This window comes from Lagenorhynchus albirostris, chromosome 1 (assembly GCF_949774975.1).
Source record: "Lagenorhynchus albirostris chromosome 1, mLagAlb1.1, whole genome shotgun sequence".
NCBI lineage: Eukaryota > Metazoa > Chordata > Mammalia > Artiodactyla > Delphinidae > Lagenorhynchus > Lagenorhynchus albirostris.
The window spans coordinates 12,231,863-12,257,207 of record NC_083095.1 but is presented as its reverse complement, the minus strand read 5'-3'; the positions used below and the strand labels follow the sequence as shown (position 1 = coordinate 12,257,207).

Genomic DNA, 25,345 nt, shown 5'->3' with positions numbered 1-25,345 from the left:
GAGTTTTGCTCAGGGTTTTATGATAGGTACCATGGATTTGGAGATTACCACTGGAAAAAATATCATGGCTACGAAAATATCAGTTAACAACTCTTACTCATAAACTATGAATTTGCAACAGGTAGACTTTCAACAGCATTTTCATGCTTAATGCATGAACACTGTGGCTACTATATTAAGTGTGAAGCTTCAAACACTCTACAGGAAAAAAAAACAACCTATACATTTCAATGAAAAACAAATTAGCACCAGGGTCAGTTTGGAAAGAATCAGAGGGAAGAAACGGCTCCATAACCTTAGAGCCAAGTTCTCCAAAATAGAAGGTATTGAGACAAGGACCCATATAGGTGTAGTTATCAGGAATTCTACTGAAAGGCAAAAATTAGTTTCTCAGCTCCTTCACTAATGAGTCCTACAAGATTCTGAATGCTAGCCAAAGTTAAAAAGAAACCCCAAGAAGTTAGCTCTTAACTCTAGTCAGCAACAAGTAACTGTAAAATATTCTCTAGTTCTACTCAAGTTCTCACCAGTATTTTCAAGGCCAAACCAGGAGGCAGAGGATAGTAAGACGAAGCTGGAAACCATCACAGTACTTTCTTACCCAATCAACTGCCCCCAGTCAGAAAGGAGACTCAAACATTTAAAAAAGGGTGCAACGTTGAATAAAACACCTGCATTAGTTATAGCTGGCATTGCGCTTGTTATAACTTACTTAGTCATTATGGAATGTTACTGCATTATCCTTCATATTCTAAAAAGCTTAACTCATTGGAAATTCTACATTTTTAATCCAAAAAAATCTAAAAACCTTTTTTTAAAAAAAAGAGGGATTTGTTTTTATATTTTAAAGACATTTTCTTTTTCTTACACGTACTTGTGAATTTTATAGTTTCTCTATAAAGTATGTCTGTTTGGACCATTTTATTCTGGAAAAAATTGAAGTCTGAAAAAAAGCACGGCAGAAGTATCACTTGGTAACTGTTCTGGAGAGCAGTTTAGAAATCTGTACCAAGGCCTTAAAAATGTTCATGTCCTTTAACTTAGTAATCTGAAATTCTCAGAATAATTAGCAGAAATGATGAGAGATTTGAGGCATAAGGTCAATACAAGGATTGTTCATTGCATTATTATAATAGCAAAAATCAAAAGGTTCATAAACTGCGATACATAAGTTCATTTTATGAAATATAACATAGACTATTACAAAGAATATTTAGTATCATGGGAAAATGGGTATAACTGATATACAATATATGGGCGTTTGTGTGACTAGAAGCGTATGACCGCCAAAACACTCACATCAGTTATTAAAGGTAGGATTATGTTTTTTTAATTTAGATATCTCTAAAAATAAAATTTCCAAAATATTTTTTATCGAATTAAACATTTAAAGCTATTTTTAGCAATAACTAGATAGTTGATGATATTATAGAACTACCATTAATAATCATCATGTGATAATTATTCCATTATTGTATGACAAGAGCATTTGGCTATATTAAGAAAAAAACATATATTTTAGAGACACACACAGAAATTAATACAGATGCAGTATGATGATTTAGATTTGTTACAAAATAATCCCACCCTGGGGCTGGGAGAGTAGAAAGCATGGGAGATGGGGGCATAAAAAAAAACAAGATGGCCCATGTGCTGATATCTGTTAAATCTGGGCAACAGATAAATAGGGGTTCCTTATGCTGGTTTCTCTACTTTTATATAAATTTGAAGTTTATCATAATTAAAAAATAAAAAAAGTTAATTTTAAAATTTAAAGGGGAGTGACAAGCACTAATAAGCACTATTTTGAAATTTTATACATAATTAAATCCATTAATCTATCACTGAATAAAGACTAGAAATATCTCACATTAAGAGGATGTCAGTTGATCAGAACTTTCCTTCATACACTTCTGAGCTGTGACTTAAAAAAAAAAAAACAGAAAACAAAGTAAATATTATCTTCATTATACCATCAAATGTAAAATGCTCTAACATTCTATATACTACTAAAGTACTACCAACTCTGATGTGTACAAGTCTTCTGAATTGCAGATATGTTGACGTGAAAAAATGTGCACCTTAGAATTGTTGAAATATAGTAAATAATAGGCCAGACTCAGCCACTGGCCTTTGTTTTCTGCCCTGGGATCAGAGGATCTGAGTATCATTATAGATCTTGTGATCTTAAGATGAAGTTATATCATTAAAAAAAGAAAAAGGGATGAAGACGTGAGTGACAGTTACTGGAAAGGATAATTTTATAGGTGAAATTTCTATTTTGAAAGCACTTATAAACCTGGGCACAAAGTTTGGTTTTAGGAGCTGATGATTCAGATTTATGGTTACCCTCATGTCCCTGATGCTGATGGGCCTGCAGTACCCCGCTACTGTGGCAATGAGTGGAGCAATTAACCATCACTTCTATTTGGGGGTGTGTTCCCCTACCGCAAATGCTGTTTTTCCTATTAATTCACAGGAGAACTTCGCAGGGTTGGTCCAAGTAACCAAGAAGTACATTCAAAGGATCATTAGGCTTTGCTCTTGCCTTGACCCAATTCCATTTTCCTTTTGATGACGAATTTTACAGGGTTTCCTTCACCCTATTTCATGTAAATTTAATTAGTACTGGGGCAAAGTTTTCCCCTAAAACTATATTTGATTTCACAGTTTATTAGCTACAAATTTTTATTTTTATTTATTTATTTATTTTGCGGTACACGGGCCTCTCACTGTTGTGGCCTCTCCCGTTGTGGAGCACAGGCTCTGGACGCGCAGGCTCAGCGGCCATGGCTCACGGGCCCAGCCGCTCCACGGCATGTGGGATCTTCCCGGACCGGGGCACGAACCCGTGTCCCCTGCATCGGCAGGTGGACTCTCAATCACTGCGCCACCAGGGAAGCCCTAGCTACAAATTTTTAAAAAATACATTCAAATGCTCATAGGGTCAGGCAGTAACCAGTATTTTAAAAAAGGAGAGAACCCTCAATAAAATAAATGGTTTAAGTCAAAGCTGTATGTTTACAAATAGACAAAACAGCCAAGGTAAATATTAAATATGCAATTTTAATATTGTACCAACTACTTTACTTTTCAAAGTAGGCTTCTCTTCTCTTCCGTAGCTCTTCTGAAGTAAGATGTGTACCTGACGTCTGTGGAGTATCTTGACATATATTTCTGGAAGTACCTGAAAACAAAATAAAACAGAACAAAAAGCTATTTTATTTACCAATTCAAGCAATAATATGTTTATACTTATGTGAAGGAACTTTTGAAAAAAGTTTTGTTCTCAAAAATATTCTGTACCATTCTGTAAATGTAAGAAAGGCTCTGGAAAGTCTCAGGGAGAATCTGAATAAGGCAGTTCAAATCTAACCTGTGTCCACTGCAGCCAAAGCTGTTACCCATTTGTGATGTAGTGGATGTGAGGAGGTAAGCCCAACGACCAACTTGGTAGGAGAAATAATTAACGCCACACTTGTGTGCTCTCTTATTAGAAATGAATCTGCACTTTCAAAGGCAAAGAATTCCTAGAAGCAACTCAAAGTGGATGATCATAAAACAAACCCATTCTCTGCATCCCTCTATCCTGAAACATTTGGGTACTACAACAACTTAAGTATGTTTCCATGTTCTTACTTCATTATTGCACCAATCAGAGATTCTGCACAAACTGAAATAAAGTGGAAAGGAAAGGAAAGTACACAGAAATATCTAAAACTGGTGTCTGTCCATTACTGGGCTAATCTAGCAAGGCTCTACTAATCCAAAGTGGGCCTGCACACCATATGGACCACTCATGAGCCTCCTGGCACACCTGTGAATTCCTTATTTAGATATTTAAGGAATTCAATTGACAAGTAATGTCATTAGAAAGTAGAAGGCAAATTCACATTAGACAAAAACAAAACTACCAAAAAAAAAAAGAAAAGAAAACCCCTCACACTTTTAAGTAAGCCCCTTTGAACAACATCCCAGACAACTCCCTCAGCTTGGATTCCCTGAGGGATGCATCTTTACTCTCAGCTGATGGGCTTGTATCACTAAAAAAGTGGGCTCACCGAAGTGGGCTTAAGCTGTAAGCTGCACAGCCACTAATTGTTAGAGTTTTGTAAAATCAATTTACTTTCTCTGTCCAGGCCTTCCTTCACGTGCACTAGCATACATTTTTAGAACAGTTGGTCTGGGTAAGGGCCCACTGACCTCACAATGATTAACCTCAGTTTGCTACTGTGTTAGCACAGTATTATAACCAAGTGGAATAACCAGAAATAAAAATAAAACTAGTCCTAATATAACACAAGCCGTAAAAAGTTGTTTTAAAAGAAATCTAAAAAACAATAACTGATTGTACATAGCTATTGCTTCTGCAGTGATTGTCCAAGAACTTCTACCAATAGTACATTAACTTCCAGAAGAACTAAGAATGATCTGAATCAGTTCTTCAACAATGAATAAAGTATGTGTCGGAATGTCCATACCTTGCATGCTGAGCTGAATGGCCCTGCGGAGATCTGCTTCTTCATCTTCCAAGTCAATTTCTTGGCGACTTAGTGCCAGAGCCCTCTGCAAATCCTCCTCATCTTCGTCTAACATTCCTGATCCATCGTTTGCTTCTACGACGCGTTCTAGATCTGTTTTCTGGACTCTAAAGAAAAAAAGCACTAAAAATAACTGCAGACCACTCTTCTATTTTAGATATAACAGAGACATTTATAAACCAAAGATTTTTATGTAAGTCAAAACTTACACATTTTCTGGCAGACAAGGTCTAATAATATAAAGGTTTTACTGTGATGTGAATCTAAGTATATTTAAATAATTCAGAGTTGATCCATGGTTAAACCAATAAACTTCACTAAAACATAAAGGTCTAAAAAAAATCACCAATAATAAAAGGACCTCATCTTCAGTGTAAGCACGAAAATTTAATTTTTGTAATGAAATACTATCATATATTCCATACTGCAAGCTCAATTTTACCTCTGTTCTTTGAGTTGTGCTAATTCTTCTCCAATGAGTTTTGGTCGATGCATCTGTTGGACCCTGATCATCTGTAGGAGTTGGTCAGCTTCACAGTCTGGCAGATCACCCTTAACAACAAATATAGAATAACCTAAAAAAAAAAAAGGCAAAAATAAACTAAAACACTTAGCAAGTGATTCAAAATTGATTAAAAATGACAGCAGATAGAGAGGCAGCACAGAACAGTGGAGTGAGGACACAGACTGAGGAGTCAGGAGTACCTGGGTTCAAATAATGATTCTTACGCTTACTAGTGGGGTGATCTAGAACAAATTACATAGTCTCTGAACCTTGCTTTCTTCACTTGTAGAATGGGAAGAGCCATCTCACAGAGTGACTATGAGAAGTAATCGAATCCGTGAAGGGATCTACTAAAACAGTGCCTGACCAAGTAGGTTACACTAAATGACACCAGAGAGGCAAGGAAAGGAATAAGGAAGAGCAAGGAATCTGGAATCAGATGACCTGGGTTTTAATCCCCTATCTCTTCTATTTCCTAGCTGCCTGGCCTCTGGTAAACCCCTTTACCCATCTAGGTCTTGGTTTCTTCAACTGCTACATAGATTATACTGTACCTTCCTCGGAGGGCTATTTGAGGACACAATCAGAGGATGTGTGTAATAATGTGTAATATGGGTAAAATGAGTCATCTGTGGAAATAGCTGCCCCTGACCCTGACACTGACACATACACATCCCTCCAAACTGAAAACAGGAGCTGGAAAGCCAATATCCCAAATCTAGTCAAGGTGTAGAAGATGCAGTTCATGTTTTGAAAAACTTACACCGGCCCAGTGTAATTTTTTATAAATACGATTCTAGAAAGCCAGGGTTTTCCCAGCTGGATACGCCACACAATAGCTAAATAAGGGTGGGCTACACCTAAGTCACTCTAATCAATTTATGTTTTTCTTCATTTCTTATTTTTGGCTGCACCACGTGGCATGTGGGATCTTAGTTCCCCGAACAGGGATCGAACCCATGCCCCTGCATCGGAAGTGCAGAGTCCTAACCACTGGACCTCCAGGGAAGTCCCTCAATTTACATTTTTCTACCATAAATTTTCTTCAACTTTGGTGCTTGTTATGGATATTCTTTGTGAACATTAACAGATAATGAAACAAATGAACAAAGATGAAAAGGACTGTTAACGGAAAAACTCAAAAGAGTAAATCATAATACACTTAACATTTGTTTCTCACAAGGACAAGTGTGCTCAGAGTTCAGATGGTTTAACATGTTTTACACCAATAAAATTGTTTCTAGATTCTAGAATAAACTATGTCAGCTCGCGATGCTATTCCATGAAGAGTATCAGGAAGGGCAGAAACTGCCTTATGGAGGTGGCACTGTAAGGATCTTGGGTTTCATTCAAGATTAGATCTCATTCTAAGTGTGCTAGGAAGCCACTGAAGGGTTGACGAATGAAGGTGTGCCATCACGTGCATTACATTTTAAAAAGCACTCTAGGCTGCTTTATCCACAAAATATACAGGAACCAGTGTGCAAGAAGAGTGGGTCTTACTAAAATGGAAAACCTGAGGGATAGCATATATGGGGAGAAGAAAAATACGTCTTTTGTAGACGTGTTCAGTTTAAAATGCTTTCTGGACTTCTGAGTGGAGATGTTAAAGTTAGGAGTTTGGAGTTCAGTGTAGATGTCTAGGCAGAAGATAAAAGTCTAAGGAATTATTGGCAGATAGACTTTATTTAGAGATGATATTTAAAATAATGGGAGAGCAGTCAAGAAGTTGTCCAAAGACTGAACTCTGGGTCACTTCATTAGTTAGAGATTGAAAAGAGTAAGATCCATAAAAGGAATCTGAAAGAAGCAGCCAAGCAGCAGGTAAACCTCCATAGAGGCCTGGAAGCCTTGTGTAGACAGTATTTCAAGAAGGGAGGATATAGCTAGGAACAAAGGTTTTAGGCATAAAAGAAAAGGGATACAAGTATATAAAGTCAAAGAAGTGACAACACTATGATCCTACATGTAAACTGGAGAGAGGTACATGACAACCAACCTGGTAGCAATAAGCATGCTAGTGCCCAGACTGTGATCTCTAACCACCATTACTAAAAGGGCAGGAAATATACAAGATAAGACTGAAAATTCTTATTATATGAGAAAGAAGGGCTTCAAAAGGCTAGAGTGGTCATTTCAGAAGCTTGGGAGTCAAGTTCAAAAGGTTCCCACTCATCCAAGATGGGACAATTTTGTGTATCAACACGAATAATAATTACAATGGACTAAACCAAATGAACTATGGTTTTAATGGATTTGTTTACACTGACCCTTCAGAAACAAACCAATTACCTTTGGAGGAAGGATACTATGAAACCGACTCATTTAAAAAACTGATAAAAGAAATATTTATCCTGCTTTTTCTATATGAACTATACTTCAGGATAACCAAACAGTTGATGAGGGAAAGTTTATTTGTATAGAAGTCCTCCAACTAATAAATGAAGGAATGACAGGAATCTGATATCACCATTTTGCAGTCTTCAATGAAATAACGGACTAGGCATTGATCATCAATAGCTACCCAAATCACAAAAAGAGAGCTAACTTGACACCACCATCTGTAAAGAGAATTCTGTCCTCCCCAAATCAACCGGAATCTGATCCAGCCTCTAGATATAAGGACCAGTCTATTGGGCATCCAGGGCTCAGACCAAAAAAAGGATGCAACCAGCAAAATCTAGAATGTGGGAAAGAGAAGAAAAGATCCATTTTCTTCAAAAGAATAAATCAAGGAAAAAAGAGGAGAAGAAACCTATAGATATATTTTAGAGACAAAGCAATCCAATGGAATCAATTAACTTTATTTCAACCTGCTTCAACTGTAAAAAAAAAAAAAAAAAAACCAGAAGAATTAACCAAGGAGATTGGAGATTTGAACACTGGCTGGCTAGTTGATGTTATTACAGAACTGTAATTAAATTTTTATGTGTCATTATAGTATTGTGACTATATATTTTTTTAAGGAGTCCTTGTTTTTTTAAAGATTTTAATGAAAAAGACACCTACAAAGAATATAATAAGACAATTAGTATTTTCTCAAAATAAACTGGAAAAGGTAGGGTAAAGGTAAAACAAGACTGGCCATGAGATATTTGTTGAGGCGGGGAGAAGGGTACGTGAGGATCCATCACATTATTTTCCATACTTTATACTTGTTTGACATTCTTGGTAAGAAACTTTTGTTTTGTTCTGTTTAAAGGAGGATATAATCAACTATACCCTCAAAAAAGATGAGGTCAAAGGAAGACTGAGAATTGAATACTGGCAGTGGCAAATGTGGAGGTCATTGGTGACACTGAGAAGAGGGTTTTCAGTGACACATTGGTTATGACAGTGTAACTGGAATGAGTTCATGAATAGGAGACAACACCCTAGAGATGATTCTAAGGAGAAAATAAAAATGGGAGACAGCTGGAGTTTCCTGGTGTTAAAGATGCTTTTTCTTTTTACTCAATGGAGAGAAAAAGTGTATTTCTCTGCTGATAGAAATAATACAGAAAAGAGGGGGAAACTAATCACACAGGAGAGTGGAGTGACAAAAGCAGAAGCAAAGATACTGAGTAGGTGGGAGGAGCTGGGATCTAGCCCCAAAGTGGAGAGGTTGGTCTTGGTTAGGAACAGGGGACAATTCATCTATTTTAATAGGCTCAAAGCACAGGTAGAGATAGAAACAAGGTGATAGATTGCTGGTAGAAAAATGAGGACGTTCTCTTTTAGTTGCTCCTGTTTTCGTAGTAGAATATAAAGGAAGGCCATAAGCTAGGAGTCAGGAAGGGGGAGGGAAGTGGTTAGATGTTTGAAGGCAGAAGTTGTGAAATCATCACCTTGGACAGTGGTAAGTGAACTAACCGAGAGAACATAGTAGGGATGTCAAGCAGCACTAAAGGCTCATTTGAAATTTGTGATCATATAAAAATTAAAAAAAAAATTTGTGATTATAAATTTAAAGCAAAATAAATCATATTTTATCTTTAGTCATGTTCAGCTGTTCTGATGGAAGACTGCACAAGCCCAAGATTGGGTTTTAACCAGGGTTGGGATTTTGTCTTAAAAGTATGATGGAGGGGGCTTCCCTGGTGGCGCAGTGGTTGAGAGTCCGCCTGCCAATGCAGGGGACGCAGGTTCGTGCCCCGGTCCAGGAGGATCCCACATGCCGCGGAGCGGCACGGCCCGTGAGCCATGGCCACTGGGCCTGCGCGTACGGAGCCTGTGCTCCGCAACCGGAGAGGGCACAACAGTGAGAGGCCCGCGTACCGCAAAAACAAAAACAAAAAAGTATGATGGAGGGAGAGAAGGACAAAGGAGTTGAGAAATGCAACAGAATTATTATAATGATGGATTACTGGAAATAAGCAGGGTAATACAGGATTTTAGGATGTAAGGGGAATGTTTAGGTTTGTAGTAGGGTTTAAAGAATTGTTGGAAATAAAAAAAAAACAAAAATATGGTGTAAACATAGGAGGCAATAGTCTAAGAGTAGGATGCTTATAACTGGGATTTGAAGGTGGTAGTTAGTAATGGCAAGGCAAGAGTGAAGAAAATGATCTTTGAAAGTAAGAAGAGGTTGAACTGGATTGATTTTTGATGTAGAAATCACCAAGAAAGATGAAAGGAGTTGAAGTAGAGAGATGACAGTGAGTCAGATCCTAAAATCTTCAGTGGAAAGGAGGAAGATCAGAGTGCAAAAGACTACAAAGGAGCATGGGGTAGAGTTTAATCTCGCGACATGTATTTCAAAGCACCTGGAGTTTTTAGGGAAGAAGAGTGGCCAAGAAGGGGCAAAGAGGAGCAAGAAGAATACCTACACCTCCCCTTGGCTCTGTGGTATGTGGGGTACGGAAGACAAAAGAACCATTACTGTAGAAGGGCTGCAAAGGAATCAGCATCCCCAGGGGAGGGCCAAGTGTCAGCAAGAATGCTAAATGAGCAGTTATCATCCAAATCACAGCCTAAAGCTCACCACGTAAAACATAAAAATTATATCCCTGCCGCTGCCATGAAAACAATATTGTTACACTCACTCCTTTTTTTAACTTTTTAAAAAAATTAATTAATTAATTTATTTTTGACTGTGTTGGGTCTTCGTTGCTGTGTGTGGGCTTTCTCTAGTTGCGGTGAGCGGGGGCTACTCTTCATTGCGGTGTGCGGACTTCTCACTGTGGTGGCTTCTCTTGTTGCGGAGCACGGGCTCTAGGCACACGGGCTTCAGTAGTTGTGGCTCGCAGGCTCTAGAGCGCAGGCTCAGTAGTTGTGGCGCACAGGCTTAGCTGCTCCACGGTGTGTGGGATCTTCCCGCACCAGGTCTCGAACCCGTGTCCCCTGCATTGGCAGGCAGATTCTTAACCACTGCACCACCAGGGAAGCCCCTTGTTACACTCACTTCTAAGGAAATAGTTTTATTTGGCTACTTCAAAAGGTAACATAAAATGTTCAGTCTTTACTTACCTTCCTGTTGTAACTGAGCCAAGAAAAGTGCAAGGTATGTGTCTGATATTAATTCTGGACCCGTCAAGAGAGAATTCAAGTTGAACCACTGGAAAAAAAGTTGTCAATGTTTAAGTTAGTGCACATGTAAGTAATAAGGAAGTTTCACATGTTAAGAATAGATATAACCCATCTAAACTTAGTAAGACTGTCTAAAGACTGAAAACATGTCAAATCAAGATTTTTTTTAAGTAATTAAACAATGTGATTCTAAAAAATTGAAATAGAATGTTGCAAATTTATCACTATTAAATGTTTTAAAAGTTTGCTTTAAGCCATAAGCTTTAAATCCCTCCTCCAAAAAAGAAAAGAAACTGATAGCCAGTATTTTAAAGTATCTTTATTGATAGCGACAATTAAATCTTTTTTCAAAGGAACAGCCCAACAAAATCCTCATCTAATCATATTATATTGATGGTGGAAGAAAAAGGAAAACTACCCAGTTTTCCCACTGCTGATAATCTTGGTCAAAATAGTTCAATTGAGAGAAAGCCAGACATTCCAGGAAGAGAATTTATAATTGCCAACTCATTTTAAAAAGTAAGCCATTACTGCATGTAAGTAACATCATTTGGTCACTACTTCATGGGCCTCCTAGTTTAACCCACAAGGTACAAAAGTTTCAGAAGTTACTGTCAGCAACATGACCAACTACTTTTCCTGGATTTTCACAGAGATAATATTTTTCTCAGTCATCTTTTTCTTTATACAGGGACCTCAGACAAGAGTCTATAGGGGAAAATACAATTTTAAACAAAAATACAAATTAGAACCAAAGATGATAAGCCATACTTCGACATTTCCTGTATTTGTCAAAGATAATTTGAAATGTGTAAATTCAATTTTGAAGAACTAAAATTTTAAAAATTTCTCAAAATAGGGGACTTCCCTGGTGGTCCAGTGGGTAAGACTCTGCGCTCCCAATGCAGGGGGCCCAGGTTCGATCCCTGGTTGGGGAACTAGATCCCACATGCATTCCGCAACTAAGAAGCCCACATGCCGCAACTAAGAAGCCCACATGCCGCAACTAAAGATCCCGCATGCTGCAACAAAGATCCCGAGTGCCACAAAGAAGACCCGGCGCAGCCAAAGTAAATAAAGAAATACAAAAAAAAATTTTTTTTCCTCAAAATAATAACGTAAGTTTACATGCAAATCAATACAAAGGAATTTCTAGAATTTAAGTCTTCAGATCTTGAAAGTGAAGAATACTTGATCATATTTTTAAAGATCTAAATAAAACCCAGAGGTTAAATAACCTTGGCAGTTGTCCTGCCCTGGTTTTTCCCAGAGTTGATTCCCACCTGGGTCAGTCTTTCCTGCATCACACCACACCTCCTTACTTGCTCTTTGCCCCCCCCAGGAGAGACCTTAAGAAATAATCAGTTATGATGAAGCTGCTTCTAGGCAGCCGACTTAAAAGATAATAGCAGGGCTTTTGTTTTTGAATTATCTTGTATTGATTTAATTCAACTTTCTTGATTTCATTTCCTTTTTTGTTTTGTATTAGTTTATTTTTTAAAACAGCTTTATTAAGGTATGATTGACATGCAGTGAACTGGCCATATTTAAAGTATACAATTTGAAAAGTTTTAATATATGTATATACCCATGAAGCCATCACCATAACCAAGAGTGAACATATTCGTCACTGCCAACTTTCCTGCGCCCCTTGTAGTCCTCCTCTTTCACTGCTCCTTGCCCTCCTCATCCCCAGGCAACCACTGGTCAATGTGCTTTCTGTCACTATAGATTAGTTTACATTTTCTACACTTTTATATAAATGGAACAATACGGTATGTAGTATTTTGTGTCTAGGTTCTTTCACTCAGCATAATTATTTTGAGATTCATCCACGTTGTTACATGTATCAATAATTCATTCCTTTTTACTACATTAGCCTGTTTTCAATAATCCTCTTTCCGGACTTCCCTGGTGGCACAGTGGTTAAGAATCCCCCTGCCAAAAAAAAAAAAAAAAAAAATCCCCCTGCCAATGCAGGCGACACGGGTTCGAGCCCTGGTCCGGGAAGATCCCACATGCCGCAGAGCAACTAAGCCCATACGCCACAACTACTGAGCCTGCGCTCTACAGCCCACAAGCCACAACTACTGAGCCCACGTGCCACAACTATGGAGCCTGCGTGTCTAGAACCCAAGCTCTGCAACAAAGAGAAGCCACTGCAATGAGAAGCCCACGCACCGCAATGAAAAGTAGCCCCCACTCGCCGCAACTAGAGAAAGCCCACGCACAGCAACGAAGACCCAATGCAGCCATAAATAAATAAATAAATAAACAAATAAATAAATAATGCCAAAAAATAATAATAATCCTCTTTCAAAGTGTCAAAATTCTAAGAAAAAGGACTTTAACTCTGTTTCAAAAATGGTATCCTGTATACAAAGATCACTGGCAATTATTTTAAAAAATAACACTTTAGGTACTTTTCTTGATCTTAGAAAAAGCCTTGCTCAAGACACATTCCATGTCCTTTTTTTAGAAAAAATAGAAATGATTTATGCAGATACATATATTACATGGCATTTTGGAATGCAAATAACCTTGTTAAGCAAAAGCAAACATGACTGGAAATTTTTATTCATGTTAGACACTATTTCAGGCTTTGTGACATTGCTATGCTTAATACAAACCCATGAAAATAGTAGTTAACTGACAGAGCATCTTTACAACATAAAAACTCATAAACATATTAAAAGTAACCACGGCTGTATTTTCTTATTAAATAGAGAATTTTACTTATGTCCTCTCTCTATTGAAACCAGGCCACATACACACATTACTGGTGAGTTTCATTTGCAACTGAAGTGAAAGGGACAGGTGCCTTAAAGACGAAGGCACAAATCCCTTACACTTCAGTTGCAAGTGAGCTACAGAATGAGGAAAAAGACAGGGGAAGAGGGGAAGCATTACCTGTTTTCCTAATTTTCTAACTGTAAACCAGTGCTCTTTATAATTGCATATAAATGATCTTTCATTTCTAGAAACAGGAAAAAAAAACATACATAATATTAAGTTGAAATACTAGAGTTCATATTCATTTAGTTTGTCTATTGGAAAGTATTACACAAAACCTATGAGGATTTAGGATTATATTCACAGTTTTAAGTATCACTGATTTTTAAAAAATTACAAAACAGTATGAATCTCTGTGCAGATAAGTGACGCCGTGCAAAAGCGATGGCACCACACCCCATTCAAGGATCAGCTCTGCACTGCCAGACACTGAGGGGTCAGGAGGGCTCAGTGGGCAGATGTTCACAGACAGCCGCAAAAGGTGAACTAGGAAAACCTGAGGGATTGAAACGGGCAATATCAAAACAAAAGCATGCAAGATGTATTTTTCTCCTTTAAGAAAGTGTAAATTTAAAAATCAAATGTAGGAAAGGCAAAATAAAATCTTACATGGGATCGATCCTGAGCCTCTGATACTCTGGACTGTTAAACAGGATTAGTTCTAAACCCCAAACTTTCAAGGCATTGCTTATAACCTGTTATAAAAAAATAACAACTTGTAAAAATTCCAAATTTAAGTAGTGTAGCCATGTTAGTTGTATACACAATTGTAGTTCATATATAAGTTTCCCCAGAAGGTTATGGTTTTTAAAGTGTGTGTGTGTGTCTAAATATATCACTAAGTCCATAAATAATATACAAACGTAACATTAAAAGAGTACTTTTTACACTAAGTTTCTGGAATGTTCCAGAGAACCACACAATTCCTAGATAAAACTGCCTCAAAACCCCAGATGTATTTTCTATCCAGTAAGTGCTACTCTTAAAACTAGTCCACTGCAAACATGTGATAATTTGGCTGCTACGGGTCCTGCTTTAGGAAACTGATAGTCAACTCACTACCTGATATGTAATAATGATAATTTTATGTCTATTAAAATGAGTTATTTCTGGGGATTTAAACTGAAGCTTTCATAAATTTTAAACTTCTGTTATCATGGGTTTGTGATTTGTAGGAAAAAAACAAAAGATAAACCTGATTATTTCAAACTGAGAAAAAAAAGGGAAATTTCTGAAAATTCACTACCTTCCCTCCAAGGTAGCCAACAAAGCAGTAAGTGAACCCGGCACGAATACAGACAAAAAGTGAAGGCTATGAGGTGCGCAAATGTGAACTGGCACCAAGAGCAGCGCTGCAGGGACTTCCCTGGTGGTCCAGTGGTTAAGAATCCACACTTCCACTGCAGGGGATGCAGGTTCCATCCCTGGTTGGGGAAGTATAATAAGATCCCGCATGTCACGGCCACGTGGTACAACCAAAAAAACAAGAGCAGCGTTGCACAAACAGGAAATGGCAAGCACTGGGCCTGCTCAGGCCTCTGCTCCAAGCCGTGCAGTAGCTGTCACCTGGAACGGTCCACAATAAAGCACTGGTTGGAAACGCTGGTGACTGAGGAGTCCAGGAGGACAGCACAGCAGAACACAGCAGAGATACCTGCAGAAAACGTTCCCCCAAGAGAAGTTCTAAAGAACGCTGGATATGCCTCACAGGTGTTAGAAATGGAATGAAAGATCCACGGATGAAAGAATCAATCTCACAAGTACACATATATTCAGCCACAGAATTCAAGGGGAGTGATAAGATTTAAAAAAGGAAGAAGGCAAAAGCCACAGACCATAATGAAGGAATCCAATCCTAGTGGGCTGATTTAAATGGAAGGTAGGAAAGTGTATTTTCTCAAATTTACACAGGAGATGGTAAGTTTGAAATCCTGCGACTTACTGGAATTACGGTTATTAGCATCCGGATGCAAATTAACAACCTCCTTTGAGGAAGCCCTCCTCTAAGATGAAGATCCTGTCATCCTAACTGTCATGTTTATCTGCATAAAAATCTAGTACTCTGGTATAGAATCTTAGACATAATCTACTGGAGGAACTTCTGAAGGTTACATCATTACAGTGACTATGAAAGACTGTGAAAAGCATACCCTGAGCTTAAACAGTGCCTGGGACATAAACAACACTTAGTAGATGCCTGTGACTACTTACTTGAATAGAGAAAAAGCCACTGTCATCCATATTTCCAGAAGGCTGCTGTTTAATTTGGATAGGTAGTTGGGCCAGGGGTTGAGGGTGGGAAGAGAAGGATAGTGTCATTAGTGTGCATATTTAAAGTAACATCTCGTGCATTCCCATCTACAAAGACGAGAGCCGATTTATAATTAACAAGTCAGATCCCCATAGGAAAAGCGGTTCATCCTTTTCTAAACAGCACCCACATTTCTTTAAGAAGTGTGATTTAGTGAGTTTAAAATCAGTACCTGCAAAAATGTGCGATAGTCTTCACTAGTAACTCCTCCTTCTGCCATTCTCATCCTCTCTTCCTCATCTAGCTGGTGTGCAATTGAAGATAATTCCACAGGGCTGAAGTATTCTCCTTGTAACAGGTTATTCAAGCAATGCTGAGCACAAAGTGAACCTTCTTGCTAATATTTCCAAAAGAAAAAATTCAAATGGGATTTGTAAAACAGATTTGTACAGTATCTTCCCCGAAACAGAAATTTAATCATTAATTTAACACAGCCAAACCAAACATTTTTAGCTTTAGACAAGCATGACTAACACGGGTACATGCATTTTCATTTGTTAACATTTATAATTCTACCATTAATGAAACTACAATTATTTAGCTATACGATCAAAAATTTAAGAATGATTTATACTAAACAAACATCATCTGTCAAACACACCAAATCCGATTTTTATTAAAAACTACTCTATTATAATAAACATTTAGCCTCCTTTGTTTTCAGTGGCCAAAATAAATACATTTTTGGAGATTCCATGGTAAATTACTAATGCTGAAAAGGAATTTTAATCCCTAGAACATTTTTTCTTTTAACAAGATAATCTCTAATCCATCTAAATGTTCGTTCATGGAATTTCAAATCCATGAACAGATGAAGAATCTCAAGAATTGATATAGTAAGATGTTCGATGTTTATGAAGACTTATAGCTACAGAGCCAAGGTTCTCTTCAAGAACTCTGCAGATAATGTACACAGTTTTGGTGCATGAGCAAAACTGTCCAAAAACCACCCCTGGAGTTCACTTCTGGACAAACAGCAAGGGGTCTGCATCCAAGCTCAGTTCTCCAATTGGGAACTGGGATCACTGGCTTCCTGTTATGGGGGTGGGGAGAAAATAACTTCCCACAGGCCCTTCGCGGGCTGGGCAGCTGGCTTTCTCACACAACTGGCACCCGAAACCTAAATCCAGGCTTCCTCCAACTAAGCAGCCCGTGTATCACCCCTCTCCCCTCAACACTGCTGCTTTCCTGTTTCCCTATAAGGGAGACTAATGGGTGGATGAGATCCCTCCCAGTGAACCCAGCCCCGGGTTGGTCTTTCTGTAGTATGATGGCAGATGGGAGAACACCTTCTTCTCCTGCTAATAACTCTGGCCCTCTAAGTTCTCCATTTCCCCAGTAACGTCTGTTCATTAACCCAACCTGTCTAACATCCTGCAGTTTGTTTCGAGCTATGTCACACAATAGGTCAGACCCCAAAGACCAACACCTTGCAAGATACATCTTTTTCCTGAGTTAATTTTCTAGGAACAAAATTCCGCTGCTGAAGAAGATACAGGATATATGCATATAATGGAATAGGAATGCAGCACTGAGACAGTCTGAGTGTGAGAAAGGGGGCTGAGACAAGTTTATCTTCATATTTTGGTACAGAATAAGTAACCTGAAGTAAAGAAGACACTATCCATCCCTCAAGTCATAACTACGATGGTGAGAGAGTACTTGTCTCCACTTCTTTTTTCTTCTACTGTATTCCTCCTGCCAGAAAGCCAGTCTCACTGAACAATATAATGTGAATTGGAGGGATACACAGATGTCTACTTATATTCTATTGAAAAGTGGGCAAGACAAACAAGAACTCACAAGAGGATAGCCAAATGGATAAAAAACACAGAGGGGGGCTCAACTTCATTAACCACCAGAGAAACCTATATTAAAACTACCAATGTGTTACTACTACACACTCCAGAATGGCTAAAATGTTGGAGACGATTAGAGACGTCAAAACTATTATATACTACTGATGGAAGTGTAACTTAGTTTAACCACTTTGGAAAACTATTTGAAATATCTACTACAGCTTAACATTTACCCACCCTATGATCTAGCAATCCCACCGCTAGGTACATAACATAAGCAACAGAAATGTAAACCTGTGTTCATCAAAAGACATGTATAAGAACATTCATAGAAGCACTATTTGTATTGGCCCCCAAACTGGAAATTACCCAAATGCTCATCACAGTAGAATGGCTAAATTGTGTTACATTCACAAAGGACTACTATGTAACAATGACAGTGAGTTAACTACAACTACCTGCAACAATATGGATGACTCAATCAATGTTAAACAAAAGAAGACAGACTCAAAAGAGTACACTCTATATGATTCCATTTACAAAACTTCAAAAAACAGACAAAACTAACTAATCGATGACGTTAGAAATCAGGGTAGTGGTTACCCTTGCAGGGGTGGAGGGAGAGTTAGTATCCTGGAAGACGAACGATGTAAGGGGGCTTATAAAATGCAGGTAAATGTTCTGTTAATTGATCTAAGTATTATTTACACACTTGTGTTCACTTCATGAGAATTCATTAAGCTATACTCTTATGATCTGTGTGCGCCTACACGTGTTATCCTTAATAAAAAATTCAAACAACGATAAAAAAGTCTCTACTAAGATACAGGTACTTCACATTAAGAGCTACCTAATACAGTGACCAGACACTGGATTATCTTGGAATTTTCTGTTTGCTGTCAGGCTACATGCTTCAGTTTGGGGCTCTCAGACTATGGTCACCATATGTAATAACATACATAGAAACAGTGAATCCAAATATTTGATTTTAAAATTCTCTCTATAAAAAATTAGCTTTAAAATACAAAAAATAAGCACTTGAAATTAAACCTAATTGAAGTAATACTGTATTGCTTTAGGAAATTATATCAAGTTCTGTACTTCTAAGATGATTTAATAGAAGGAAAGAACAAATTGTACAGTCAAATTTAAATAAAATTATTTTTTAAAGTCACAAGATGAGTCAAATTCTACATGGACCAAAAAAATGGTAAAATGGTCCCATCTAAGATTATGCATTTCCCTGCCTGCCCATCCCACCCCCTAAACTATCCCCAACCACTTCATTCATTCATTCAGCTATGCCAGGTCTTAGTTGCGGTACTCAGGATCTTTGCTGCGGCGTGCGGGCTCTTTAGTTGCGGCATGCAGAATCTTTTTTGTTGAGGCATGTGGAATATTTAGTTGCAACACGTGGGATCTTTTGGTTGTGGCATGCAGGCTCTTAGTTGCGGGATCTAGTTCCCTGACCAGGGATCAAACCTCGGCCCCCTGCATTGGGAGCATGGAGTCTTAACCACTGGCCCACGAGGGAAGTCCCCGCAACCATTTCTCTTCTTTTTTTTTAATTTAGTAGTTTATTTATTTATTTTTGGCTGCACTGGGTCTTCGTTACTGTGTGCGGGCTTTCTCTAGTTGCAGTGAGCGGGGGCTACTCTTCTTTGTGGTACGTGGGCTTCTCATTGTGGTGGCTTGTCTTTGTTGCGGAGCATGGGTTCTAGGTGCACAGGCTTCAGTAGTTGTGGCGTGTGGGCTCCACAGTTGTGGCTTGCGGACTTCTAGAGCGCAGGCTCAGTAGTTGTGGCTCACGGGCTTAGTTGCTCTGCGGCATGTGGGATCTTCCAGGACCAGGGCTCGAACCAGCATCCCTTGTATTGGCAGGTGAATTCTTCACCGTGCAACCAGGGAAGTCCCCCAACCACTTCTTTCTCATCAAACTTTAACCAAAGTTGGACAGAAGTTCACTTTGCTATAGTCAAAGTTCAGTGGTATTGAAATTCCATGATTTCAAGCCCAGACTTTATTGTGTTGGGATCCAAGGATGAACAAAATGCATCTTCAGTTTTACCAAGATATCTTACAAAACCACCAAGGGTAACTTCAACCAAATCATTCCCTCACTGTCCCCAGAGTCTTCAGGACCTCCCTGAAACTAGTTCAAATTCCCAGAGACACTACTGCCTCCAACTGAAACTAGGCATAAACCCAAAGGTGTGCTCAGAAATGGCCTAATTGGGGCCACACAATCAACCTAGCAGCACTTGTTCATCTCATCTTAGTAAGAATAAGGTCCCACCCCTTATTATGAAGTTTGGCAAGCACAAGCATCTGAATAACAACAGTGGCCAGCACTTGTCCAGCACTATGTGCCAAGTAGCATTCTAAGCACTCATAACGCTGAGACAGACACTTCAAAACCCTCAAATACAGCGGAGGAAACTGGAGAACAGAGATAACAAGTAACTTGCCCAGGATCATACAGGTAGTAAACGGCAGAGCTGAGATTCAAACCCGGGCAGAGGTTTCAAGTCTGTACTATTACCACTTCCTTAAGCCACTTATTTGGAACTTGGTGATTCTTAAACTTCAAATATCCTGAAGATGGTTAAGAACCACCAATCACAAAAAAAGTATAACGAATGTCATAAAGTCAAATCTCAGCATCTTTCCAGTATTTTCACTAATTTTAAATATAATCCCAACAAGTTTGGCCATCATTCACAGCTGTAAACACATAAAAGTACCAATTCAGATGGCACAGTAACCTCACCAAGAGCAGTCAGCAACAGAAGGGATAACAAAAACGACAGAAATCAGGCATCAGAACTAAAAAAAAAAAACCCAAACAACAAAAAACTCCAGCAGTTGGTGGCCATATAGCACTAGGGTTTAAGTTAGGGATTGGCAAACTCTAGCCCTTGGGCCAAATTCAACCTGCCCCAGGAGCTAAGAATGGTTTTTACATTTTTAGATGGTTGGGAAAACACACACACACACACACACACACACACACACACACACACACACACACACACACACACACACACACACACACACACACACACACACACACACACACACACACGAGAACATAAAAAACCTGCAAAGTCTAAAATATTTAGAAAAGGACTTCCCTAGTGGCGCAGTGGTTAAGAATCTGCCTGCCAACGCAGGGGACATGGGTTTGATCCCTGGTCTGGGACGATCCCACATGCCACGGAGCAACTAAGCCCATGCACCACAACTACTGAGCCTGCGCTCTAGAGCCTGCGAACCACAACTACCGAGCCTTCAAACCACAACTACCAAGCCCGCACGCCGCAACTACTGAAGCCTGTGAGCCTAGAGCCCGTGCTCCGCAACAAGAGAAGCCACTGCAATGAGAAGCCGACACACCGCAACGAAGAGTGGCCCCCACTCACTGCAACTAGAGAAAGCCCGCACAGCAATGAAGACCCAATGTAGCCCAAAAAAATCCTATTTTAAAAAATAAAATATTTACAGAAAAACTTGTTTACTTTAGATAAATAGCACCATATACATCTTAGATGCTCAAGGAACACTCTTGATTCATTCAAATATTTATTGAGCACCTGCTATGTGCCAGGCACTGGGGATATATCAATAAACAACTGTTGAGTTTACATTTTAATTTAACAAAGGGCACTCCAAGAGACAATTCTGAAAATGGAGAAACCAAAATTCCAAGAGGAAGTGGTTGCAAAGTCCTTTGTAGTCAGATAACCCTACATGCACAGCTTCCCTAGGGCCAAAGCTGGTTCTCCGGCTCTCCAAACCCAGGACCTAGAGTTAAATGTATGTGGAGGAGGGGAAGGGAGTACTCTGGAAAATGTCATGTTGAGCTCAAACATTCCCAGAATGGACAGTGTATGAGATGGACAATGGGCCCTATGGTTACAGGTGCTTTCCATACTATTGAAATATGCCTGAAGAACTTTAAGTCTTCATTTGCTCAGTATCTATAAGTTGATAAGGGTAAATGTGTTCTTGAAGTAGGTTTAAGTCTACATTCATGCTGATAATTCAGAGTGACTGCTTTCAGGTAAGTAGATTTTCATTAGGCTAGCGTCCAGCTTCTTTTGATCCCATGGTTAAGCAGCTACCTTGGCTGAACTCTATCCAAACTAGGTACCAATCATTATTGTTAAAAAATATATATTGTATAATTCTCAGGAAGTGATGTGCACAAATTTAAAATCTTCAGTGTTGAACCATCTGGTCCTACAGCAAAGCTTTTGAAAATCAGTCATAAAAATATGCCCACTCGAGGTTCTCTTCATCCAGTCTCCTTAGCCAAGCAGCTAAATTTCTCTTGTCCAGGATTCATATAACATGTCAGTCAAGTCAAAAGATTGGTGATAACTGTACACTGAGACCATCCTCACCCACACATAAAAACTGGTCTATTCTAGTACCAAACTTTCTGAAATGTTTTCTATAAAGAAAAGCATTCCATAACAATTTGGTTAGATTTATACTGCACTTCCTTTGTCTTCGATTGCTTTATCTGATTGCTGTGTGTGTATTTTTAAATGGACAAGTATTTAACAAAACAAAACCCCTTCGCTCCTACTAAATAACAGCCTCACCAGCAACCCTTTCTAAACACGAAACTATTATGAAACAAGATATGTGACAAAGTTGTCCTGAGGAAGGTTTCACTCACACCCAAATGATTTGATAACTGCGAGAAAAGACGAGTTTCTCCACATGCCACAAACATTATCTTCAAGCGCATAGTCATGGAAGAATCAAAGCAAAACAGGCTAGGCAGACAAAAACAGAATTATTCCTGCCCACTCTTAATACCTAATAAGAAAGCTGGCCTCCTGATCCGGAAAGATGCCACTACCAAAAGAAACGAAACCCAAACATCTCATAACAAAAACTCTTGTGACGACTTCCCAGTTCAGGGGCGCACTGGGTTTCCTACTTCACTTCCCTAAGGGTCACGCCCTCCGTGGGACGAGCCAAGGTCCCTGCCCCCGGGATGCTCACGGACCCGGTGCAGAAGGATCTGAGTGTATGAGAAATTCCAATTTAGAATTGAGGAGCCCAGAGAAGGAAAAGTTAATTCTTCCAACGGGTAGGACTGGGAGAGCGGGGTGGAGTTGGGAAGGGTAGAGGGACGTGTCCAAGAGGTGACTAGCTAGAACCTAGGGAGAGTGGGGGAGAGGAACTGGAGGACTCCCACGGAAAGTGGAGAGAAAGCGCGGAAGCCACCTCCTCTCTCGTGCCGCCGGCCCTGCCCTTATTCCCTGCGGGCTTCCCAGACATCTCAAGCCCGGGTCTCCTCCGGCTCCTCGGGCACGGGCCTTAGGGTGCAATGGGGGCATCGGTGAAACTCCCCTCCAGGTGAAGCTCCTCCCGCCCGGCGAGATCGGGATGGGGGCATCTCGGGCCCCACCCAGCTCCCCGGGAGGCAGCGATGCCGCGCCCCACGCCCGCCACCGCGCTGCAGACAGCTCCCCACCGAACGCGGACACTCACTTTTTCATGGAAGATGGACTCCATGTTTATTTGTCTGGAGCCAACGGCCCCCGCGCCGAACCAACCCCCTCCAGCTCCGCCCCCAGCCCGACCCCTCCACCCAGCATGCCCCGCCCTGCCTCGTGCCACCCCCGCCCACGTGTCTCGTGTAGACCAATCACCCCCGAGGATGCGAGTCACGTGGATCGAAGAGGCGTGAACGCCGGGGCGGTAAACTCCGGAGCACGTGACCTTTGTAGCGCGTCCTCCCATTTCCTGTTGTCCCCCCGGCTGGAGGATGATGCAGCGCCCCCTGCCGTGTGGAGGATCATCTCCGCTTCCCACTCATTGCGGTGGATTCTTAGGCTTCAGGGGGATTGGATAAGGACCACCTGAATTCTATGTTCTTTTTGTTTTCTATTTTACCTTGTACTTTCTTTTTATCGCATTTGCATACAATTATTTAATATCTTTCTCCTCCTCCTGCGCAGAAATTCTCATTACATCCCTGAATACTGAGCACTTGTGTAAAAATAAGAGTTAATATTTACGTAGGGCTTACTGTCGGTGGGCACTCTTGTAAGTGCTTTGCATGTATTAACGAATTTAATACAGCAAACTTTGATGTAGGCGTTATTATCCTTATTTTATACATGAGGAAGCTGAGGCATGAAGAGATTAAGAACAGCACAACTAGATATGTAGACAGATAGTTTGGCTGTAGAACAGAGAGCTGTTGGCGTAAAAAAGGGAACTGAAACCACAGGAGTGGATATAATCATCTTGGAGAAAAGGAAGAGACTGAGAAGAGGATCTCACAGAGCCCTGAGGGTAGAGAAGGCATAGCCTAGGAGAAGGGAGGAAAAGCAGGAAGGTGTAACGTATGGAAGCCCCAGGAAGGAAATGTTTCAAGGAGCAGTCAGTGTCAGTTGCTGCCCAGAGGTCCAGCAACATAAGGACTTAGAAGAGCCAACTGAACTGTGTTGCTATGGAGACCACTGGTGACCTTGGTGAGTGCAGGTCCAGAGGGACAGAAGGGGCAGTGGGAGGGAAGGAAAGGAGACTGCCAGCGAGGACCAGGTTCTCAAGGGGAGGATTCAGTAACCATTTATCCAATGTCTCTGCATATACAGTCCTGTATTGGAAATACAGTCCTGTATTGGAAATAGTCTGTGTTCTTAAGAAATTGTGGCCTAACTGGGGAAAGAAACCATGGTCTCATGAAGCAAAAAATATGCAAACCAGTTTTTCTGATTTTTTTTTTTAAAGAAAATGTGTCTGTATAGAGAAACATGTATTTCTTTTTTCATGCATATGCATTACAAATCTCTGGAAGAACACACAGAAAACCCAGAGGTTACATGTTTGAGTGGTAAGGGAACTAAGGCAAATGGGGAAAGAGTGGGAGGGAGACTTTTCACTGTATACAATTTTGGTCCTTTTTTTTTTTAAATAAATTTATTTATTTATTTATTTGGCTGCGTTGGGTCTTCGTTGCTGTGCGCAGGCTTTCTCTCATTGCGGCGAGCGGGGGCTACTCTTTGTTGCTGTGTGCGGGCTTCCGGGCTTCTCATTGTGGTGGCTTCTCTTTGTTGCAGAGCACAGGTAGGCATGCGGGCTACAGTAGTTGTGGCACGTGGGCTCAGTAGTTGTGGCTCACAGGCTCTAGAGTGCAGGCTCAGTAGTTGTGGTGCATGGGCTTAGTTGCTCCGCAGCATGTGGAATCTTCCCGGACCAGGGCTCAAACCTGTGTCCCCTGCATTGGGAGGCGGATTCTCAACCACTGCGCCACCAGGGGAGTCCCTAGTCTTTTTTTTTTTGAGCTAATTAATGTATTACTAATTCAGAAAAATATGTGATTTTATTCATTTCCTGAGGCTGCTGTAGCAAATTACCACAAACTTGGTGACTTAAAACAACAAAATTTATTTTCTTATTCTTCTTGCAGCCAGAAGTCTGAAACCAAGGTGTCAGCAGGGCCATGCTCTTTCCAAAGCCTCTAGTGGAGAATCCTTTCTTGCTTCTTTCAGCTTCTGGTGGCTCCTGGTGTTCTTAGCTTGTGGCACCCTAACTCCAATTTCTGCCTCTTTCTTTACATGGCCTTCTTCTTTCTGTGTCTGTGTCCTCTCCCCTTATAAAACACCAGTCATTGGATTTAGGTTCCATCCTAATCCAGAGTAATTTCATGTTGAGATACTTAACTAAATACATAAGCAAAGACTGTTTCCAAATAAGGTCTTTGGTTCTGGGTGGACTTGAATTTTGGAGGGTAATGATCCAACTCTCTGCAGTGACTAATTGCTTATTAGGATGTAAATGACCCCAAAGGACCATATAGTTTTGTTCATTTAGCATGTAGAACAGTGCTTGGCAATATTTAGTAATGTTGAATTGCTAA

The 25,345-nt window shown here is 39.9% G+C and overlaps 1 protein-coding gene across 9 annotated transcripts in view; it reads right to left on the bottom strand.

Moving 5' to 3' along the window:
- The window catches only part of ATXN3 (ataxin 3), a 33,064-nt gene extending 10,010 nt beyond the window's left edge, over positions 1-23,054 (bottom strand). Inside the window, exons 1-10 of one of the 9 annotated variants that reach the window (XR_009543928.1) lie at positions 22,969-23,054; positions 15,831-15,995; positions 15,559-15,603; positions 13,957-14,042; positions 13,465-13,531; positions 10,495-10,582; positions 4,984-5,116; positions 4,482-4,648; positions 3,091-3,187; positions 1,871-1,924 (exon numbers count right to left, since the gene is read on the bottom strand). Coding sequence is in view for 8 of the 9 variants with exons in the window: in XM_060168198.1 (XP_060024181.1) it covers positions 3,091-3,187; positions 4,482-4,648; positions 4,984-5,116; positions 10,495-10,582; positions 13,465-13,531; positions 13,957-14,042; positions 15,559-15,603; positions 15,831-15,995; positions 22,969-22,992 (872 nt within the window). In the remaining variant the exon portion in view is untranslated. Of the gene's footprint in view, positions 1-1,870; positions 1,925-3,090; positions 3,188-4,481; positions 4,649-4,983; positions 5,117-10,494; positions 10,583-10,911; positions 11,263-13,464; positions 13,532-13,956; positions 14,043-15,558; positions 15,604-15,830; positions 15,996-22,968 lie in introns of those variants that run through there. The other 8 variants (XM_060168198.1, XM_060168724.1, XM_060168282.1 and 5 more) reach the window with 8 other exon arrangements.
- Positions 23,055-25,345: the final 2,291 nt, after the last annotated feature.